Genomic DNA, 21,143 nt, shown 5'->3' on the forward strand with positions numbered 1-21,143 from the left:
ATCAGACCCTGAATGTAACAAATATGGATATTATCAATAGTTCCAAATAAAGAGGAGGTATCCATAGGCAAAATTCACAACTTTTATAACTATATATCAATAACTAGGCTTAAGCGTCTTGTAGGATTTTATTTTCATAGTAAATATCATGAAGCCAGAAAATGTTGAGATAAGATTGATTTCGGAAGTCCAAACTATTTAAATTTTGTTCTTATCTTGAAATAACCATACAATGATAACCGAGATGATAGTTTTTACTACATGCTTCAAAGTTTTTGATACTTCTGTTAAAAATTTACATTTTTATTATTTGTTTTTTATTGTTTGAAAATTGTAATAAATGTTAAATACAAGTGTTCTGAGTTAATATCATAGTGCTTGCTTTGGGGACAGTTGCAAGCTGTAATATATTTTATCATATATTACTATGTGAACTTTCCAGTGTAATTCCATCTAAAAATATGTTTTGAGAATGTCCTTATTTGTTTATTATAAGGCTGAATGCCAAAGAAAAATTATTTTATGCTATTATACGGTACTTCCAGTGATTTAAGGATAAGCAGTACCAACTTTACATGATTTTATTTTAATTTTTATGGTCCAATTCAGTAGTGTGCTCTGGCTACTCTATCGTATTCTTGAGAAGCAAAAAAGCAGCCACAGCACATTGGCAAGTTAAGCTGGGTTTACAGCTTCCCTTACAACAGTGGCTGTAGTGTTCAATGTAGTTTTCTTTCTCCATTCCTCTCTACTCAGTGCACTTTCCCTCAAAAACGCCTGCCTTTCCTATGCACCCAGGTATTCCTCCCTGGATACCAGCCAGGTATTTTGGGGTCATAAAACTTTGCATTGAGGAAAGAGGGAAAAGAAAGTGGTACCTGACATAACTTAGGGTCACATTCAACTTTCTGTGTTTTATAGCAGACACAAATCTTATAAATATTTTAGTCAAACTGTTTTAATTTGCCCTTTTTTAAAATTATTTGCCTGTGGGCAAATACTAAGTCTATAAAAGAAATCAGGCTGAGAATTTGACAGAAATTGATTTCATAGACTATTTTGCAGCTTTTTCATAGAGAAAAATATTGGTCTTTTTTAGGAGTAGCCATGCAAGAATGACACATTTTTAGGGCCACATAATATGATTTCCCATATTACATGTGCAAAATTTCTACTGTAAGTAAAATATTTCTACGAAAGAGATGTGAAGCTAAAGTTATTATAAAGGTGCAGTATGAACCTTATATACCTCCAGGGGAAAAAAAAAAGAAAAAAGAAGTTATTTCTTCTTTAAATTAGAAGTAATTTGGGGTAAACATATAGACCTACATTGTCTTTATGTGAACTTTGCTTACAACACCAAAATACCATAGGGGTAAAGGACAGGATCCTCACTTTGAATCAAACTGGTAAAGTAGAAAAGAAATAGCACATGCTAAAACTAATCACATACATGAAATGTAGTATTCATATTCAGCAGTGCACACAAATCCAATATACGCTTCCCTAGGCCGTGCAGATTACAGATGTGCTGCAGAAGTCTCTTCACAGAATCAGAACAGACACAGTTCCACTTGTGTTTCTGTTGTTCTTAGTCTGTATGTTTGACTCAGAGCCTGGAAGGCTGTTTGGACTGTGTAACTGCCTAGAGATCATGTCCAATATGCAACCTAAATGGCCTTTTTTAATGTAAGAACTACATTCATCCGTTCAAGGAAAAATTGGGTCACACCATAATAAAATTCTGTATGAAGAATTTAATTCAAAACTCTGAGAAACAGTCAAGTTGATAGACTACTCTCTAAAAATCCAAGGTGCGCATCCCTATAATATTTAAGCAGACACTGCAATTATATTGTTATATATATAATGTGATATATATATACACATATATATGTACATATGTACAGTACTATACATTAACTATATATAAAGAGCTTCATTTTTTAAATACTGTTTTTCAACTGTATATTTTAGATTGACAGCTTTTGCCTCAGTATTATTATGCTTTCCCAAAACAAGCTTTATGATGTTTTATGTAAACAAATTTGTGAATTGTTCTCATACTTGCAGTTTAAAAAAAAAAAAACATAAAATGTTTTAAAGCTTTACATTTTCCATACTGTTAAGATACAGATTTATATAGATTACAATCAAATTTTCAGGGACATCAGTTAATGATGTTTGATTTCTGTACTTATGCATATGTATATGTACATATATAAACACACATGCGCTACATATACATATACAGTCTTGATAATATTAAAAGAAATAATAAAATATGAAGGATTTTTGATGTGTAGTCATATGAACATCCCCACTGATTTATATGAGATTGTTTATATATAAAAAGCTGGAAGAACATGGTCATAAATTTTAAAAATACATTTACTGATCTTAAATAAAGGGGTTTTTTTCTGTGCCACAGTATGACTTGGTTATACTGGGCATATGCTCCTCTCCATTTCATGCTGCAGAGGGGAGCAGATGGAATTAAATATAGCTTGGCATGCAGCACAGGGGCAGCCATGGAGCAGTATTTTTTAGTACCACGCAGGCACTACCAGCTCCATATACATTAGAGATGAAACACAAAAAAAGGGCATGTCACCTTCAGGAAAGGGTAGTAGTCAGGGAACATCTGTTATACATGCAGTGTTCCCTGTAGAAAGAACTGAAACATGATGAAATATGCATCAAAAGTTCCCTATGCACTGAGGTACATTAAGTCCCTTTCAAACCATATGAAGCCCACTTGGGGAAGGGAGGTTATTTGAGTGCGGCAGCTGGAATAGGAGAAAGCAGCAGCAGGGAATGGAAACCAGCTGTTCTGCCATTCTGGAAACCAGGATGGGCAGTAGGTGCGTGGAGGCTGATACACGGCATGAGTATGAGCACGGAGGCACAGAGAGCAGACAAAGTTTCACTGAGCAGTAATTAGTTAATCATGCTGCAGCTCTGCCTCTGAGCAAAGTCCATGTTAAATGCTAAATACTATTATATTATGTCAGGGATTCTTGTTGTGAAGCACTACATAACCCACGTTCCCTGCGATTCTCTAGCATGGTGAGTTCTTCCCGCAAAAGAAGATGTTCGCAGGCGAAAGGCTGCGGAACGGCTCAGTGCAAAAGTTCCCTTTCTGTACGTTTTACTCAGGACTAGGCAGTATATCACATGCTCACATTTAATTACGGCATCATAAAAAGCAGGGCTAGAGTGGATCCTCTGGCCCTGGGTAGGTTAAAATAAATCTAGGTTGCTGCTGACAAATACGCATTTAACCTGTTTTAAAAACTGCCAGGAAGGGGGATTCTTTAACTTACATGGGTAGGCTGCTTCAGTGCCTAGCTATCTTTATAAGAAAGTTCTCCCTCACAGGTAACCTAAATAGCCAGCCCAGCAAATTAAACAAAAAGAAAAGGAAAGAAAAAGCAATCACCATCCTATTTATAACTACTTTTTATATACACAAAGACTTCTATTCTTCCCCCCCAGACTTTGTTCATTTAAACACAGATTCTAAATAAACATTTCTTTTAAACTTCACCCATAGGCCATGTTTTGTAAGCCTCTATTTTCTGCTGTTATTCTATCTCATTGTTGATTTTGAATTTGTCCAGATCTTCCTTAAAAATATCCCTACAAACTGAGTACAGCGGCTGTGTCACTGATTAGAGTGTGCTGCAACTCTGGCCCAAATTAAATTATGCCACTTTTTTCCCTCTGGAAACCAGGGCATAGGAGGAAAGTAGTATGTACACAGAAAAAGGGCCAGGAAAAGGACAGACTGGATTTCTGTGTACAGAAAATAGGAGATACTCTTTGTTCCAGAAGAACAAAATACAATTGGTATTACTCCAACTGAAGCATTGCTGAATGGAATAATTAACTCCTGTCTCTTATTTAAGACACTTCTGTTATGTCTTCCCCAGCTGAACATAAAACTATTGATAACTACAGTCCAAGTTCATGTTTCCAGCTAATACACATTAGCTTTACAGTAACTCCATCTGCAGAATATTCCTTCCTTTTGGTAACAAGAATTGGATACAATGGGATTGTATCAAAACTTGACTAATACCCTTGTTTGTCATATCTGTATTTCTGCTGACTCAGTAAGAGGAGATACAATGTTGAATTAAAATGAGAAAGAGAGATGTTGTATTTATTTTGTCTTCTTTATATAATTAACACACAGGCTTTCATATGTGTATGTTTTTTAAACTAGAATTCTATGTAAGCTTAATTAAAAGAAAATTGTAAATACACCATACAAGGCTGTTTTCAGACACAGACTAAGAGGCAGGAATAAACTCTCTAGTCCCATTAAAATCGTTTCCATGATATTAAGTTTCCATCCAATATATGAATATATGCCCTAAAATTTTCATTAACAAAAGTAAGCACAGGCAGAGAACATCCATTTACCACCCAGGGAAATGCATAAAGCCTGAAACAATGAAAACTATCTATTTTCTGATTTCCTTGTTGCAAAAGTTGTTGATCTTTCTATGCCCCCACTTTTCTTTCAATTTATAGAAAGAATCTGAAAAGAATAAATGTTAGCAGAAGATAATGATTTTGACATAGAAGGGCCTCATCTTACTGAGAACTGCAAATCCTTCTCTTGCTCTTCTAGTGGGAATAAAGCAAAAAGATAACTTATGGATTCTAAGCCTTCCAAGAACAAACTGCAGTACAATGACTGTGCTCAGCCCCGGGAAAGGCGGTGTCAAAACAGAGAGTACAGAAAGGAAGTAATGAGATTTCCACTAGTGACAGGGGAGGGATATTCTGCTTTGCTGCCTCTAAAGCAAAGCATGAAGAAATAAGCACCAACACCTACAGCACCCAAATGTCGGAATTTGCACTCACGTCTCAGACATGAGACTTATGGTAACAGAATTGTGATCTGGAAGTGCATGTTATGCATTAATTTGCAAATAAGCTTATCAAAGAAAATGCTAAAATTTATTAATGCTTTTATTGGTACAGCCTCAGTCTTTTAAGGTGTTAGCAATGATATATCTTAATCGATTTGGTGGTGAAGCTTCCAATGAAAACAAAATATAGGGCAAAAATATAGAAAATTTTCAACTGCTGAGTTAATTTGTAATTATAAAATAAGTAGAAATAATGGGGGTGAGAAATGAAATTACCTGAAAAATGTAGCATAATGCACCAAATGGTGCATAGATGAAGCTGTGCTGAATGGCTATAATCCCCCACGGTGACATGCTTTGCGTCTGTACAGATGCAGAAAGTTCTTTCTGGATGTTTTGAAAATCAGTTATAGAAATTTCCCCTCTAATTTGTAGCTAGATACATTAATTAAATGTGGGATATGCTATTCACAAAACTTCACTGCTACTAGACACATAATGATAATAATCTGCCAGATGCTGAAACGTGCACCTGGTTAAAAACCTGGTTTGGCAGAGCTCAACTCTAGTTGAAAAGCAGGATACTAGGCAATAACAGGCAGCAATAATAGGCTAAAATACTCTGATGCAAAGTGTATTCACTGTCACTTCAGTTGCCAGAATGTTTGCACTGCTTTTCTATTTTGTATCAATGAAGGCAGATAAGTAAGTAGGCGAGGTGTGAAGCTAATCCATCCCTTTTTTATTAGGATTTCACTTCACTTCCTTTTCTGACTTCTTTTAGGACAAACACCTGCTTCCTCAAACTTCTCCTTCCTCACCTGGATAGCCTTCCCTGAAATGCAAAGCTGCCCGTATACTTAGGAGAAGAGCCCACTGCAGAGGGAAGCTATGCCTGGGAACGCTCTCATCTCTAACGACGAAGCACGAAACAAACTGGACTCTGCTTTGAAGCACACCTGATCATCGTTCAACCTGACATCACCCAGTGTCACTCACGAATCTCGATTAGGTATTGAAATAACTGAAATGTAAAAAAGGAACGTAAAGTGACTCGTAGACTAGTAGATGGTCTAAAAATAAAACTTAAAACCAGAAAAATGTTCAACGTAACTGCCACAGAGGGAAAAAAGAAATCTTTAATGCTCTGAGTAAATGAAAGTTGGTAGATACAAGAGTTTTGTCTTTATTTTGCCCAAATCCATCATATAATTTGCTCAAGACATAATACAGCAACAGATATGTCATGGATTACTGGGTATTAACATGAGAAAGGTTATGACAATCATCTGTACAGCAAAGACAACTGACCTGTATTCCTCTCTCTAGTTCATTAACTTAGGTTCAAAGGGAGAATATTATTCTGATCTCTCACAAAAGGGCATTACAGAACATTTGCATAGCCTTGCTCAGCCTAGGTAAGGAGGAAGTCTTGCAAAAGTGTTACCTAGATCATCTTTAAATGAGTGTTTGAGATCAAGGCACTTAGAACATTTAAAACTTTTATGAGAACTCCTCTGACTAAAAATGAAATATATTAATTTAAAAGTTTAATATCAATAGAAGTTTCAATATTACCATTCAACAAGGACTTCATAAGAAGGATGAGAGCAATAATAATGCTGCTAATTTTCTTAAATTTAGAAGTACTGTTTCACTGAACACAGTACTCACAGCAGAAAAGTAGCAAGGAAGTACTGGCAGTGGCTTAAGTGTCATAGTGAACTTGTTAGACACACTGGAGCGGACACTGAACAAGTCTAAATATGGCCTTATACTTCTCAAAAGCCTGTAGTTCCATATACATTTTTAGTCTTAAACTAAAAATCCCACTATTCGAATGAGGCCAAAATCAAATATCTCCAGGGTGTTGATAACAAATTTGGTCAATCAGAAGCAGTTACAGAATAGATAAGTTAGTCTTTGACCTATGTTAGTCTTCATCTAGGATCACACATGTGCTTGCATAAAGCACAGGAACCGAAAAAAGGAGGGAGAAAAATACATGGAAAAGCACAAATGAAAGGGGAAAAAATAAATCTCATTTTGTGTGGGCTTCACCTAACCATTTCTGGAATTTACAGTTCTAGAAACAGATACTTCATACTAAGAAAAGGAAATAGACTCTCAATACAATTAAGTTACTCTTGTAGCTTGCCTGGGTATCAGTTAATCAGGTGAAAGTGAAGAATGATTATTGTGTGCAAGTCCTGACATACAACAGCAAGTTAGCATCTTACCTGACCGTGTTAGGTGTAAGCGAGTTGGAAGGGACGATAGTCCCGGACAGAAAGACTCTTAGGTGGCGTCAGAACAAGTAGTGCGGTCTGACAGCTAGTCACATTGTGGGCACAGAGAGAATGTGCTAGGAGATGTTCTGTCCAGGGGAAAAAACCTACGGGAGGAAGCAATGTTGAACAAAATATTTCACAGGTTGTGTCAGCTCTGGGGGGACTCCCAGCCTCCATCAGTTTCTCAGTGGAGGCCATCACCAGCTCTGAGAACTTTGAAAAGAAATATTTCTGCCCAATATTCTTTTTCCATTATCTCATTAGGCTGATGTACTCATAAAAGAACACATCATCCCCAATGGCATGGAAAGTGTTGGTGATGATGTCAGACAGCAGAAATTTGCTTGATGAACTTTCTGCACTTATCAGTCTAGACTGATTCTCAGTCAGTTAAACAGAACGGATTTTAATTATCCTACAGGCTCAAGCAAGATTATGGCAAGAAAATCCATAGATAGTTCAGAAAAAATCTTCGTAAAAAATTCTGATAGTTTCTGCTCTGCTGGAGATGGATAATGGAGGATACTCGATTTCGGGGATCATTCTTGTTTAGAAATTGAGAATGTAAATGTAGAAGTTACTACAGACTCATTCTGTGAATGTGTTAGGTGGACAAACTCAAGAGTTAACAGTACTCATAGAGGTTCTGTAACACCAATATAGCTTTTATTCCTAAGACTGTTGCATGCAGGACTGCATCAGCTGTGATGCAAATGTAGTTTTGTTACGACGATGAAGAAAGAAGTATTATATTTTTAAGTTATATCTCATATCTCTTTTTTTTTTTTTTTTTCCCTGAGGATACATTACAGTCCTTTTATTCTAGCCATCTATATCCCAGATTAAAAAGGTGCTGTTTTACAGAGAAGCCTGATGAGCAATACAGGTCCTAGAGGAGTCTCTGACACCAACGCTAAAGAAGAGTTTTCTTTTACCCTTCCTCCAAGGAGGTGCCTCCACTTTTCATTTATTCTCAGGATCCATGCTACTGTTCACGACGCCAGAGCACATGCAGAAATGCCCCCTCTGTGGGATGCAGGTGTGAACGGGAAGGGCACATGTTGAAAGAAAGATGCAATGCACAGTGATAAAGCAAAACTCAACACAAAGCTACCGAATTTGGAGATACTTAATCCCTTAGATATTTTTGACAATGACATGAAAATGTAGATTTATGTTAAAGCAAGAAAACACAGACAGCAAAAACCAAAAGAAAAAGGAAGGAAAAATTCCTGGGAAAATCTAACAACGACAATGATTTATGACTAACCACAGAAATGTCCATAACTCTATTGTTTTACTGATTATAAAGTAAACATATCCAGGATTCACTAAGAAAAGTATAAAATGTACATCTTGCTGTTGTACTGCTTCCTTGCAGATATCATTTGTGTTTTACGATATAATTTTCAGTTTTGGGTATCTCTTCAAGAAATACAGATTATTGCTGTTACGCTTAAACCATACCAAATAAAATGATTATTCTGTTATTTATATATAAAATGTGAATAAAGTATGCTACTTCAGGTGAAATAAACAGGTAACTTGACAGATGTATTCAAAATTATTAATTCTTGTAAGTCTTCTAAGTAGGGCGATCTCAAACTGTCCAAACTAGTGACAGGGTTTAAAGTCTCAGCAGCAGAAGTGAAAAAAGAGAGGTAAACAAAACAAATCTATCTAAAACCATTCTGTTGAAAGAGTAGCAGGCATATGGAACAAGCTGCTTAGTAAGACAGCTGATTCAGATAGCATAAGTAAGCTTAAGAGACAGCTAGATATTTTTATGCAGAAAGTGGCTGGGAATTCACAGCAAGAGAATATATGGTTGAGATAACTAAAACAGGACATGCTTATTTTAACACAAGACTTACTGTCCCAATAACTTTTATAGGGCTGGGCTATTTTTCCCCTTTCTTTCTATTAAGGCCAAGTGTAGAGCTTTCATAAGCATTTCATAATTATATCTAATTTGCACTATCTTTCCCACTTGTGTGAATGCTTACAATCACTACCAGACAAAACTTGCTACCTGGAGATATTTTCCTTGAAATCAAGTATTTTAATAGTAAACTTACTGAGGCTTTACTATCCACTGTTTTTACTATTTTAATGCAAATCATAAAATAAGGTTGATTGCCTCCCATCCCATGCTGAAACCAGATGTTTTGTCTACAAAAATTATTTTTTCATAAAATTTCTTACTTTTCTATTACTGATAGAAGCACAATTGCTGTAGTGCTACTAACACAATTTTTGTCTCAATATGACCATTTAGTTTCCAAACTGTGTAGGCTAGAGCTGCTCAAAACTGTAGTTAAACTACTGGTACCACTAGCTTTCTTATTACTGCCACGGGTAGAACTGGACCCGTGACAAGTGTTTGGAATTACATACAGAGGATGTCAAACTCAAACTTAACTCTTTTTAAAATTAGGAATCTCAAGTCAAGATCCTGAATTCACAGTTAATCCTGCTCATTTTTCAAAAATGCCAGAAAATCTAATAATTAGCACTGTTCTAAAAGCAGAAGTTAAACTATTTTAAATATCTTTAAACAACAATACTCAAGCCTGAAACTTTGCTACAAAATAGTGAATTCCCATCCCTGCGCACAACCCAGAATGATGACAGAACCACAACTTCTGATACTGCTTCAGGCTCTGCCGTAGACAATTGTTTCTAGCAAGCTGCCCATCTCCTTTTCCCAGAAAACAATTTTTCTCTAAAGAAAATGCAATTCTTTTTCTATCCTAATCACATATATCGTATTTCTCACCCTCCTTCAACTTGGCTTATGAGTAGAGAAAGCAATTTTGTTTATCTTCTCTCCAACAGAAAAGTTACTTTGGACTAAGAGCCCTAATCGTAGGAAGCTCAATGACAAGCGATCATTGATTTCATTGGGAACACCACATTGCACCACATTTGTTACTGCGATGATCTGTAACCCCATAAGGTGCTCGCCACAGGTTCAGTTTTCATAATATGCCAATGATTTTATTACAGCACACTTGAGACGGAAGAGTTCGTACAAGTAAACAAATGGCTATCATTATGATCTGTAATTATATTTGGGGGGAAAAAAAGAAAAGAAAAAGAAGAAAGAAGTACTTTATCTCTCTCTATCCTCATTCTTTTTTTTTTTTTCTCAGTAAGAAAATTCACATAAATACCCACTGCTGCAGTTCAGTGGCTGACAGTACTTAACATTCACAGTTCAATATATGTTTAATAAGAATGTGAGGAATTCATATGAGCCACTGGAATAAGATGTTTCTTGATGAATAGGGTCCCTCATCTAGATATAATGACAATTGCAAACCTCTACATAATTCTTTGCATTACAACAAAAATAAGCAACAGGAATGGTTGGCTTAATCTGCTTACTAGAGTTTTTATATTTTGACCAGTATGGAGCTTGATGTTGCTGGACAAACTGCAATATTATGAACTCTGGCCATACAGTCCTTTTCTAAAAAAAACCACACGTTTTTAATTTGAGTAGTAAATAATTTTCTAATGAAACTTTTAATATTTTAGAAGTCTTTCATGGCTGTACTTGATAGATAGAAATCCAGAGATATTGTCTTTTTCTTACAAAAAACTGAAAAAAATTAGACACACACTCAAACAGCTTCTTAAAAAAAAAAAATCCAGTACTGCATCTTTATACAGATCAATGTCCAATTATAAGCAGAGAGTTGCTGTGGCAAAAGGTCAGGAAAAAATAATCTTTCTGGCATTTATTACTTGGAAAATAAGGTCATATATGAGGTCAACCTTCAAATATATACAGAATAAATTATACTGCAGCATTCTAAATATTCTACACAGCAAAAATTATATTGCAGTCTCAACATAATCAGAAAAATGAAGTTGAACATGTATTTTCTGATGACAGTACTACAGCTCAGACTAGGCTAAGAGGCAAAAACCCTAGGTCCAATTAATCAACAATTAATAAAAATCTTTTAATGTATTTCTGCTTAATTATAAATATAGCTTCTTATTTAGGCTGGCTTATTTAATAATGTTTTAAATGTCTTTAACACTGAATTGTCTTCCCCACAACAAACTGAAATAATAGCAAACATACAACACATTTTAAAATAATTCAGTGGTGCACTTCCTTATTGCTTACAGCCTAGAAGCAAAACACAAACACACACAATGCTGGAGTACTCAGTCTCTCTGATGCTTTTAAAAGAGTGTCTGAAATAAAAGACCTCGTAATTAGATAAAACACATCTGGAAAAAAAATGAATTAGATGCAGAGTATGAGGAAATAAACACGCTTGTTCGTCAGAATGAATGCTTGCAGAGAGCACTGTCGTTGTCCCGATATAAGTCACTTTAGCTGTTTCACAGGCACTCATCTTTGGTACCTCCACAGGATGTGAATGAAATTATACTGAAAATCAGATTATGTTATTATTTGACACTTCTCACGCTACTATTAATTGTGAAATCAACATTACAAATAGGAAAATACATCCATGAAATGAAAACATCTTCTGATCCATTTTCACTCTTGTCTGTTATCCCAAGCCTCTTTTCTTTTCCTCTTCTCCAAACTACATGAGGAATGTAAATGACTGGTGTTCTTTTATCTGTTGTAGTCGCGTCTAGTTTGAATTTCCAAATCACGCTTTGGCAGAAAGACTGTATGTAATATATCACAGGCAATGCCAGTGGTGATAAAGTATATTCTAATCATTTTAGATAAGTACTAATTTTTTTTTTTTTTTTTTTTTTAAATCTACTTTGGATACTTGTGGTTTCATTTCATGTTCGTTCTGAAAGACACTGAGCATTCTTTGCTCTGGGCTAGCTAAGAGATTTACTGTTTTCTCTGATAGTATTATCAGCGGGCTATTCCACCCTGATAAATCGCAACTGCAATACTAATAGGTTTATAATGACGGCTTAAACTCGACACTTTTGTAAGCATTGGAGGCTTCACTCACCTTGTTCAAGTGGCTGGCTTTTAGTTGAAGTAGTTTTCATCTTGAGTGCCTCCCTAACAGACATGTCACAGCAGGAGCCTTTGTTAGTGTCTTGGTCACTGTCAGCCTGATCACTGTCCCCATGCCCGCTGTCCCTCAAGCTGGCTCTTTCTGGATCCTTGAACGTGGAGCTACTGAAATACATATTAAAAAAAAAAAAGAAAAAAAAAGAAAAAGAGAGAGAGTTGTATTTACTTGTTCTAAGTTGAATTGTACTCTCTGGCAAAGCAATTTTGACAAGAATGCAAATGGGGAAGCCGAGAAAGTTATTTAATAGGCCTTACCTTTGAACAAACTGCTGCCTGCTGCCCATGTAATTGGGCTCTGCGGGAAAATTGTCTGTCTGTGAAAGAGAAGGAAAAAAATACGTATAGTTGTACACTGGACAAATCTCCTGCAGAGCAACAAGATTTCCTAGAGGAGAAATGATTAATAATTCAAAAATTCCCTTAATCTTCAGATTTGTACATTTTAATTAAATTGGAAAATGCTGGCATGTAATTATGTGCTCAGAACAATTAAATGATTCCGGTCCACAAATTACCTGCTAAAGTAAACAATGAGGCTCCAATAAGTGGCATTCTCTGTTAGTAACCTGACAGATGACACTGTTTATGTTTTTTCATTAGTTAGATATTAAGACTGATGGTTATTGAAAATGAGAGAAAAAATTACTTTTGCATATTACAAAAGTGAATTATTCAATAATACTAATTTTTAATCATAATTACATCATCTACTGGGATTCTGAAGCCCTTACTTCTGTAATACAATTTCATATATTGCTATATAACTCTTGAATTGAAAAAAAAAGAAAGAAAAAAATCAAGAAAATTTATGGCTGATTAGCTGTGGGGTTTTTAAATGCTACTGGAAAGGTGCAAGTATGAAAATATTTGTATTTTCTCTCTTTAATTTTCATCAGTATTAATAGCTATGTCAGAATAATGAGAACCACACATGCAAACAGGAACATTAAATGACTGTTGTAGACAAGTAGTTTTTAAAAGAAGATACTTTCATTAAGTCTGTCATGAGTATATTTTTAGCAGCATGAGCTAAGTAACTGTAGAAGCAGAAGTATTTACAGCATCCAGACCAACATGGAGTCCTGCCAAAGGGAACTGAATTCCCCTTGTATCATCAGCTGAAGTTCTTTGGGAGAAAGAGAGACTGCATCTTTCACAAAACTCGATATACTGTACATTCACACACGTCACTTCTTCTTGCAGCTGACCTAGCGACAGAGCTTCTACTGTTTTCTGCATCACTTCATATCACACCACTACGCTCCGCAGCAGCTATGAGTTTTGCAACGGCGTCTAGTGTATCAGTAACACAGGCAGCGTTCAATTAATGGAGCAGAAGGCCCAAGGTAACGTTTAATGTCGCACAACAAGTGTTTACCCAAGTGACTGGTCTCTTAGATATTTGGTTTTGCCTGCCGCTCCCCGGTCTATTTTTGTAGCTTTGTTTTGGGTTTATAGGTAGGGGTAATTAGAAATATTTGCTGCTGCTTCTTCTATGGTCGGAATACTGGAGCTTGGAAAAGATGCATGAAGTTACACCTGAAATTTAACAGTCATGGCTGTTTGCAACAGGAAATAGGTAGCCACCATGCCACCCTCAAGGCACATGTGAAATAGATGTGCTTATATACCATGGACATCTTGTGTCATTTACGGAAGGGACAGAACATAAAGGGTTATCTTCTGTTCGGCATGTATGAAGTCAATTTACGCTGTACTTTCTTTTTGTTTCTAGTTAAATCTTTTGGTTCAAAAATTAGGATTATAACACACATTGTGTTCACATTTTGAAGCTGTTTCTAATTTAAGCTGTAGCATACGTAGCATTGTATGTGTCATTACAAAAATAATCTTATGTTTTATCAGTGAATTTTCTTTGATGATAAACTGTACGATAGAATGAGTTTTTACTCATCTGTTTTCAAAATATAGCATAAAGCACCTATACTTACAATTCTGAATCATTTTTTATCATATCAAAATTGCACATAATTTTGAAATCTGGATGTTTATGTCCAACTAGAGACTTGCTCTTCAGCAGTATTATTAAAAGATGGGCTTATGGAAGTTCTTAAATATGGCCTAAGAAATGCAAACAATAAGCTATATTACAGAAGGAGAATTGTGAAGGTCTGGGACATCAACTTCAGTCTTGTATCACTGCTTTTCCAAGTCAGCGTTTCAGAAGCTGATTTCAGCTACAGGTATCCAAACTTTTTAAAATCTGGCCACTTCAATTAGGGAGTGGTTTAGTGCTTTGCACTTAAAACCAGACAAGATCCTGGTTTTCATACATGCAATTAGAATAAAAGCTTGTCTTAACTTTTAACATGTTCCAAGTTATGAAAACAAATATTGAAAACAAAATAAAAGGAAGAAATGGAGGCGTAAAGATAAATACTTCAGCATTCTTGTATGTAATCTCTTAAATGTAGCACATCATATTTTGGAAGCAGCCTTAATTCTTCCATTTATTCTTTTCTTGTTGCAAACTGTAAACTAGTATCAATTCTGTGTGCAGCAAATCTACCTCATATACATACACATATAATCATTATGACACTCACAGAGCCCAAGACTTCTCAATCCAAATAAACTATTACAATTGCAGAACTCGTCTGTTTTCTAGGTCTAATATCTCAACTATAGATGCCCAGGAAAACTGACCTTATGCTTTTACTTATGTAAGACATCTGCCTCCTCCTAAACACAGCTGCTACTAGAATCAACATTTCCATTTTTCATGTCATTGTCAGGCAAAATGCCTGCTATGAAATGCCTTTTCATCAATTCTCTGCCATTAGAAAAGTCGGACTTTTGCCCTGGAATTAATTATAGCAGCTCCTTAAAGATGGTGCTAAGAACTTATCTATAAGCTGGATCACAGTAAGAACTTGTCATACTTTTTGTTTCTGCTTTTTCATAGCAAAAAAAGCATTTCACACACCCTGGACTAGCCAAGATATAAATTTTAAAATAGAAGTTATGACTACATCTTAGCTGCCATCCTAAAAATGGGAGCTGCTTCTGAGAAATTCTGTATTTATGGTAATCATTAATGACCTTTAACTCGATAATAATTTGACCAATTTCCTTCATGTTGTATTTTGCAGCAATACAAACGGTTGGGTGCCATGTTACAGTGAGTTCATTGCTGCAAAAGAACAAATGTAAATAATACTTGATAACCATATACAGCCACAGAGCTTGGAGTTGAATTCTTTTCCTTCTGCTCTAAAAGCATTAGACCTTCTCCTGTGAACTATGAAAGTATGAAGCTCGTGTTGAGCTGTAACAGGGCGCTCCGAGATACAGGCAGCAAAGAGAGAATTACTTCATGTATGATAATATCTACACAAAAATTGGGATAATAAACATTTAATTTTAAGGCTAGGCAGTTTAGAGGAATCTTAGAAAGGTAAGCATCCACTTCACAACGGATTACAGAGAAGTATGAATGTCTAACTCCCTTAAACACTTTTTTTTTTAAATCCCAGTTGAAATGAGAGGTCATATACTTAAAATTTTTACACTTTAACATCTATGGAAGTCGTATTACACATTTCAGCTCATGCATTAATCATACCTCTTTACACTGCATAGCTGTAACTCTAAGAAATGAGTGCTACTTTAAAATCTATCAACAGCAAATTAACTCTTTGTTCTTCTCCAGGTGTGCAGCCCTTTCTAGGAAACCTGAACCGACATGCCTCTCTGTTTGCCTCCAGTTTTAAGGTAAGTTTCAGTTCACCTGCAGATAACCATCTAAAAGCTAGTCACCTCCTCTAAGCTAATCAGCTAAGCTCCCTCTATAAGCATTAGAGACATACAAGATACTTCATCCTATTTGGGGCAGCTAGCTTTACATACGTACTACTACTGGAAATCACTTTCACTAATAACTATAGGGGAATCTAAATGACGAGCAAGATGTCCAGTGTAATAGCTAAAGCTAAGTAAGATGCATCATATCAGAAGTGAATTACAGGGAATTACAATCTCCTGATAAATAACCAAAAACTACTCAAATGCCAGCACCGTTAGCCTCCTGAAGAACCAAATAAAATGAGCTCCACCCTTAGCCCCCCCTAAGAAAACTCCCAGAAACAATCCATCTCTAAAAGTCACCAGAGTTAAACAGTAAAGACATGTTTTCTGTCTCTGTGATTCAAGGCTGAGGGCTGGAGTATCAACTAGGTTACCAACTACTAATACACAAGTTCTTCAGTAGGAAGAAAACATACTGGGACAAATGGTCTCTAAAACTAAAGCAAAAGCAGAACCGTCCACTGCCCTGCTTAGATACCAGCGAATTAAAGTCTGTGATGTCAACCCAACCGTCCATAGCTCCCCTGGAGAAGAGGTCCTGGTTTTATGGCTCATTTTCACAGATTAGTGGAACCAGTTCATTTCCAGTGAGAGTATGCTGTTAAACTATTCAATCGATATGCTTTTTCACAGTTGCTACAATGGCCCTTTAAAAATACTTTTTTCCATCTACCTGTCCTAATATGTGACCCTAGAGTAAATTTGAAATTTTAGGAACACTGCCATTACTGAGATGTTGCAGAAGAATTCCTGAGGATTTCTGTACAGACGTTTAATACAACTTTCTTAGAAGGATGAAGCTCATAAAAAAATGCCATTTTGAAAGAGATCAGAACACACATAAACGTTTCAAAAGCTACCAAAATTTAAAAAAAGAAGGTTACTACCTTTCAGAAAATATCTTACAGTTTGATTATGTTACCTTTTTCATCGGGGAGTTGAAGAGGAGGAAAGTAAAAGAAAAAGCAAATTAAACCTGTGCAAAATATACTTTTCCTCGTATGGAGTTTCAGATGTGGCAATATAATTGCTACAGCCTAGTAATGTGACTTGAAGAATCATTTACTGGCCAGTGTTTGCATGAACAACATGTAGAACATCTTTCAAGTGCTATCGTCAACTGTCTATAAAACCACTCATTCTACTACACGTGCTAGGCCTTGCATATTAAGACCACACAGGGGTCTAGATAAACTACACCATATGAATTTGGAATACTGAATTTTATAAATTCAAAATAAAACCATTCAGAGGTTTGAAAGTCAACTGTTAAGGTTCTACTAATTAATTCTAGAATGACTATGATTTCCAAAAGATTCATTTAGAGAAAGGAAAATTTAAAATTATGGCCAAAAACAGAGTATCAGAAACAAATTCCACATAGGATCTATTAACCTTAAATAATCTCATAGAAGAAAAGAAAAAAAAAAACCTTCATCACTGGAAACAGTTTGAACCAGCCTGGGCAAAGAATTACACAATGAATTATGGGGAATATTTTTAGCAATGGGCTACATTAATCTTTCTTTCTTTTTTTTTTTTTCCCCATAAGTTCATGTTCACAAGGTATATGTGTTTACTTCTGTTGAAATGTTTTGATATTTTTATAAATAAAAAGGAATTCCACTGTGGCTCTGCACACATACACATTTTTTTCAGAAACAGTCAGGATTAAAATTACAGCCCCATATTAATTAATCAGATTTCAGGGATTCTACTACTGCTCAGTAAGACAATGGTAGAGGACTTCACAAGGCTTCTACTTTCAAGAATTCCTATAGAAAGCAGGCTGCCTATTAAAAATTAGAGGTTCCTAGCTATTTTCCTTTTTTTTTTTTTCTTTTTAATCAAAATAGTTGTTACACCACAATTCTGAAGGTTTCTAGCAATCTTTGGTGTATTCCATACTGTTTAAATAAAATCAGAGAAAAACAAAAGACAAAGTTTTCAATTCAACAGGTGTCTCTCCTAAAAAACCCCAGAAATCCTAAAATCAACATGACTACAAAGAGAAAGATGGAGAAAATGAGAGAGAGAAAGGCGGGGGGGAGAGAAAGAAATGCAATATTTAAGTATTCTTGACAAATTATGTCCAGAAATAATTGTCATATTAGGGAAAGATGTATTCTAAAATATAAAAAAAACGACTTAGACATTAATCAGATTTATGAATATTAGACTACTAGAATATTCATAATTTTTTCTCAGAATTACAAGAACAAGTATCACATTTTCAGAAATGATTCAATGCAACTCCATTTTATGTAGGTGTTCATACCTGGAACTATAATAAAGCAAAATGTCTTTGCTGACTCTAACTTCTTCTTAATTAAACATTAAATGCAAAAATGAAATGAAACATATCTCCCCTTTATCAGACTGCCACTTAATATCTAACTCAGGCATCTTCTGTGTCTTTTCTTAAAAAGTTTAATTCCAAGTATTCACCCTTGTTTCACACCCATGAAGCAAAGATCTTATATAATGGCAATCACTTTTGAAGACAAAAGAATTGTATTCTGCCAAATCTAGTTTTGAAAGAGCGGACAATTGTCTTCATTTTGTTAGGAACAGTTTGGGTTCAACATAGTACAATTTTTCACAAAATTGTATATACTTAGCCTGAAGTAATAGGTTTTGATTTCACAAGACTTTCTTCATTAAGAAAATGTATTAGCCCCATAGGAAAAAAAAAAAGAAAAAAGCTGGGCATAAACTTCTAATAAGTTATTCTACCTTTTTGAAAGATAAATAATTTTTTTTAACAAATCTTGTCCTAATATGTGCTCTCCACTCTCATTCTTTTGAAAATGTTTTTGAGACATAATTTATATGACATGTACATATTTGGGAAGATTCACACTTGCTGCAAGATGTGTATTTTGGTGTTAAAAGACCTACAATGTGTTTATGTGAATTTCTGACATAAGCAACATTCTTCAAAAGCACATTAAAAACACAGGGCAACAAAACCAGTCAGATGTACATGGCAATGTCATTCTCCAGGCTGCTGTACTCTGTATCGAAGAGTGTTGGAGGCTTGTGTTTTCTCTTTCTGTTCAATGAGAAAAGCAAAACTGTGCGGGAAAGAGGTTCTAAGCCATTCAGTCAAATGCACAGAGTGACTTCTGAAAAGTGCAAATCTGGGGACAGAGACTACCATCCTTTCCTGTAAGTGAAAGAATGCAGATTCTCCCCATATAAAGGCCTAGCCCATGTACTATTTTCTCTTAGCAAGTACCGTATCTGTCACCAAAAAAAATTATTGTTGATTCATGGCTTAAACTTTCATATTAAGTTATTGCAGATACTCCAGTTGTGTTTGTACCACTGGCTTAATGAAAACAATTATTTCTTAATTTTTTACAAGAGTTTACTCTGCAATGCAGAGGACACAAAAGAAGACAGCAGCCTAGGCTGTAGGGATTTATCACAGTGCAAGGATTAGAAGTCGCAAGGCCCCGTCAAGCTTCCTCTCACCTCACTGATGGTTGTACCAAGCCTGAAGACTGAAGAAGCTAAAAAGGTCACTATAGAGACATATCTTTAAGTGAGCCTGCTAAAAAAGTAGACCCGAAAGACACTCAAAAGATGGGGTGAGACCAGACCCTGATCAGATTTTTTGACATGAAGTAAAAGATTGAAGCCTTTCAGGAGCAAGTTTCCTCGTCATTGGTGGGGAAGTCAGCTTAGCAAAAGCCTTCAGCTCCTCTGCCAGAGCAGATGCAGGATACGTGTTTAAAGGCAAACTTCTCTCTGTAAGAAAGATGGGACTAGGAAAAAGTGTGGAAGCTGAACTGAAAACTTCCTTCTACTGAAAGGGAATCAAGAAGATCTTTCTGGATGAAACTCAAATTGCTGTTTGTTTCAGAATGGTTTCAGGTTTCTGAGCCTCATTTTATTCTGCGCTTGAGAAACGTGAAATGCAAGCATCTAATGAAGTTAGCATCGTCTGGGAAGACAATGTGGAAAGTTGTCAAATGGGACTAGGAAAAAATAATTGTAATACGAGCTCTTAAGATGAACTACTTTTTGGAGGAGGTGCAAGATCAGAATGTAGGAAGAGATGCCAAACATCACACCACATAAAGAGCTCCAGCTGAAAGTACAATAGCTCTGCTTCTACTATCACAGCCTCAATAAATAAACATAATGAAATTCATGACACATTATTGCATTGCTCTGTATTGCCTCTATTCATTTAAAAATGATGAACACATTTAAAATAATTCACAACTTGTCAAACGCATGTGAGCAGTGCAGTTAGTCTGGTGCTTTAAGAGGCATTTGTGAAGATCTTATGAGAGAGCTTGATACGGCTTCTATCAAAGTAAAGATGGAAGTATGGGAAAACAGAACAATAACTACTTCACCTGAATCTGCTAGTACAGTTGCATCCAATATATTTACACTGTTCACCAATGATATGTACTTACTGAAGCTACTCTGTCAATAAAAACCACATTAAGAACCTTTTGAAAGAGCTTCCCTGTCAATTAGGCTGCAGATACATTCTATTGCTCCAGTTTTCCTGTCAATTTAATATACTGGATCATATTAACAGTACTGGCTTGTCAATAAGGCAAATCCGAATCCTATTAATGGAGTTATACTGCCAATATAATCGGCTTCCTATTTATCGAGCTCCCCAGTATTTGGGAAAGCTGTGAAATGGGATTATAAGGTTAGGTTACATACATCTGTCTTGATATTACATAAATATTTCAGGAATTGTATCCTGTTTTGTAAAGAAACACATGTAATAACTTTTTTCCATTACATAAACTTCAGATGACAGAACAGTATAATTGTTTACCATTGTTGAGAAAACATTAAATCATCCTCATTTATCACATTATGTTTCCTGCTCGCTCTAAGTAACGCCGTTATTTTTTATAAAAGTCTGCTTGTGTGCCACACATATAGAACTGCTAAGAGATGTATGCACTCCACCCCTCCTGCACAAGACAATATCTGCTCCAGAAAATAAAAGAGATAAAACACACTTTGGGAACAAAATATGAAGCACTCCACAATTTCAATGCTTATTTAGCCCTTGTACTGTGCTGTATAATCTTGGTGGAACTGAAGCTTGTAAGT

General features: G+C 35.6%; 1 protein-coding gene across 1 annotated transcript in view; it reads right to left on the reverse strand.

The window, feature by feature from the left end:
- Positions 1-21,143, reverse strand: part of PCDH17 (protocadherin 17) — an 85,953-nt gene that overhangs the window by 45,982 nt on the left and 18,828 nt on the right. The window contains exons 2-3 of the mRNA XM_075046102.1: positions 12,471-12,529; positions 12,148-12,320 (exon numbers count right to left, since the gene is read on the reverse strand). Of these exons, the coding sequence (XP_074902203.1) occupies positions 12,148-12,320; positions 12,471-12,529 (232 nt within the window). The remainder of the gene's footprint in view (positions 1-12,147; positions 12,321-12,470; positions 12,530-21,143) is intronic.

Source organism: Buteo buteo, chromosome 14 (assembly GCF_964188355.1).
Source record: "Buteo buteo chromosome 14, bButBut1.hap1.1, whole genome shotgun sequence".
Taxonomy (NCBI): domain Eukaryota; kingdom Metazoa; phylum Chordata; class Aves; order Accipitriformes; family Accipitridae; genus Buteo; species Buteo buteo.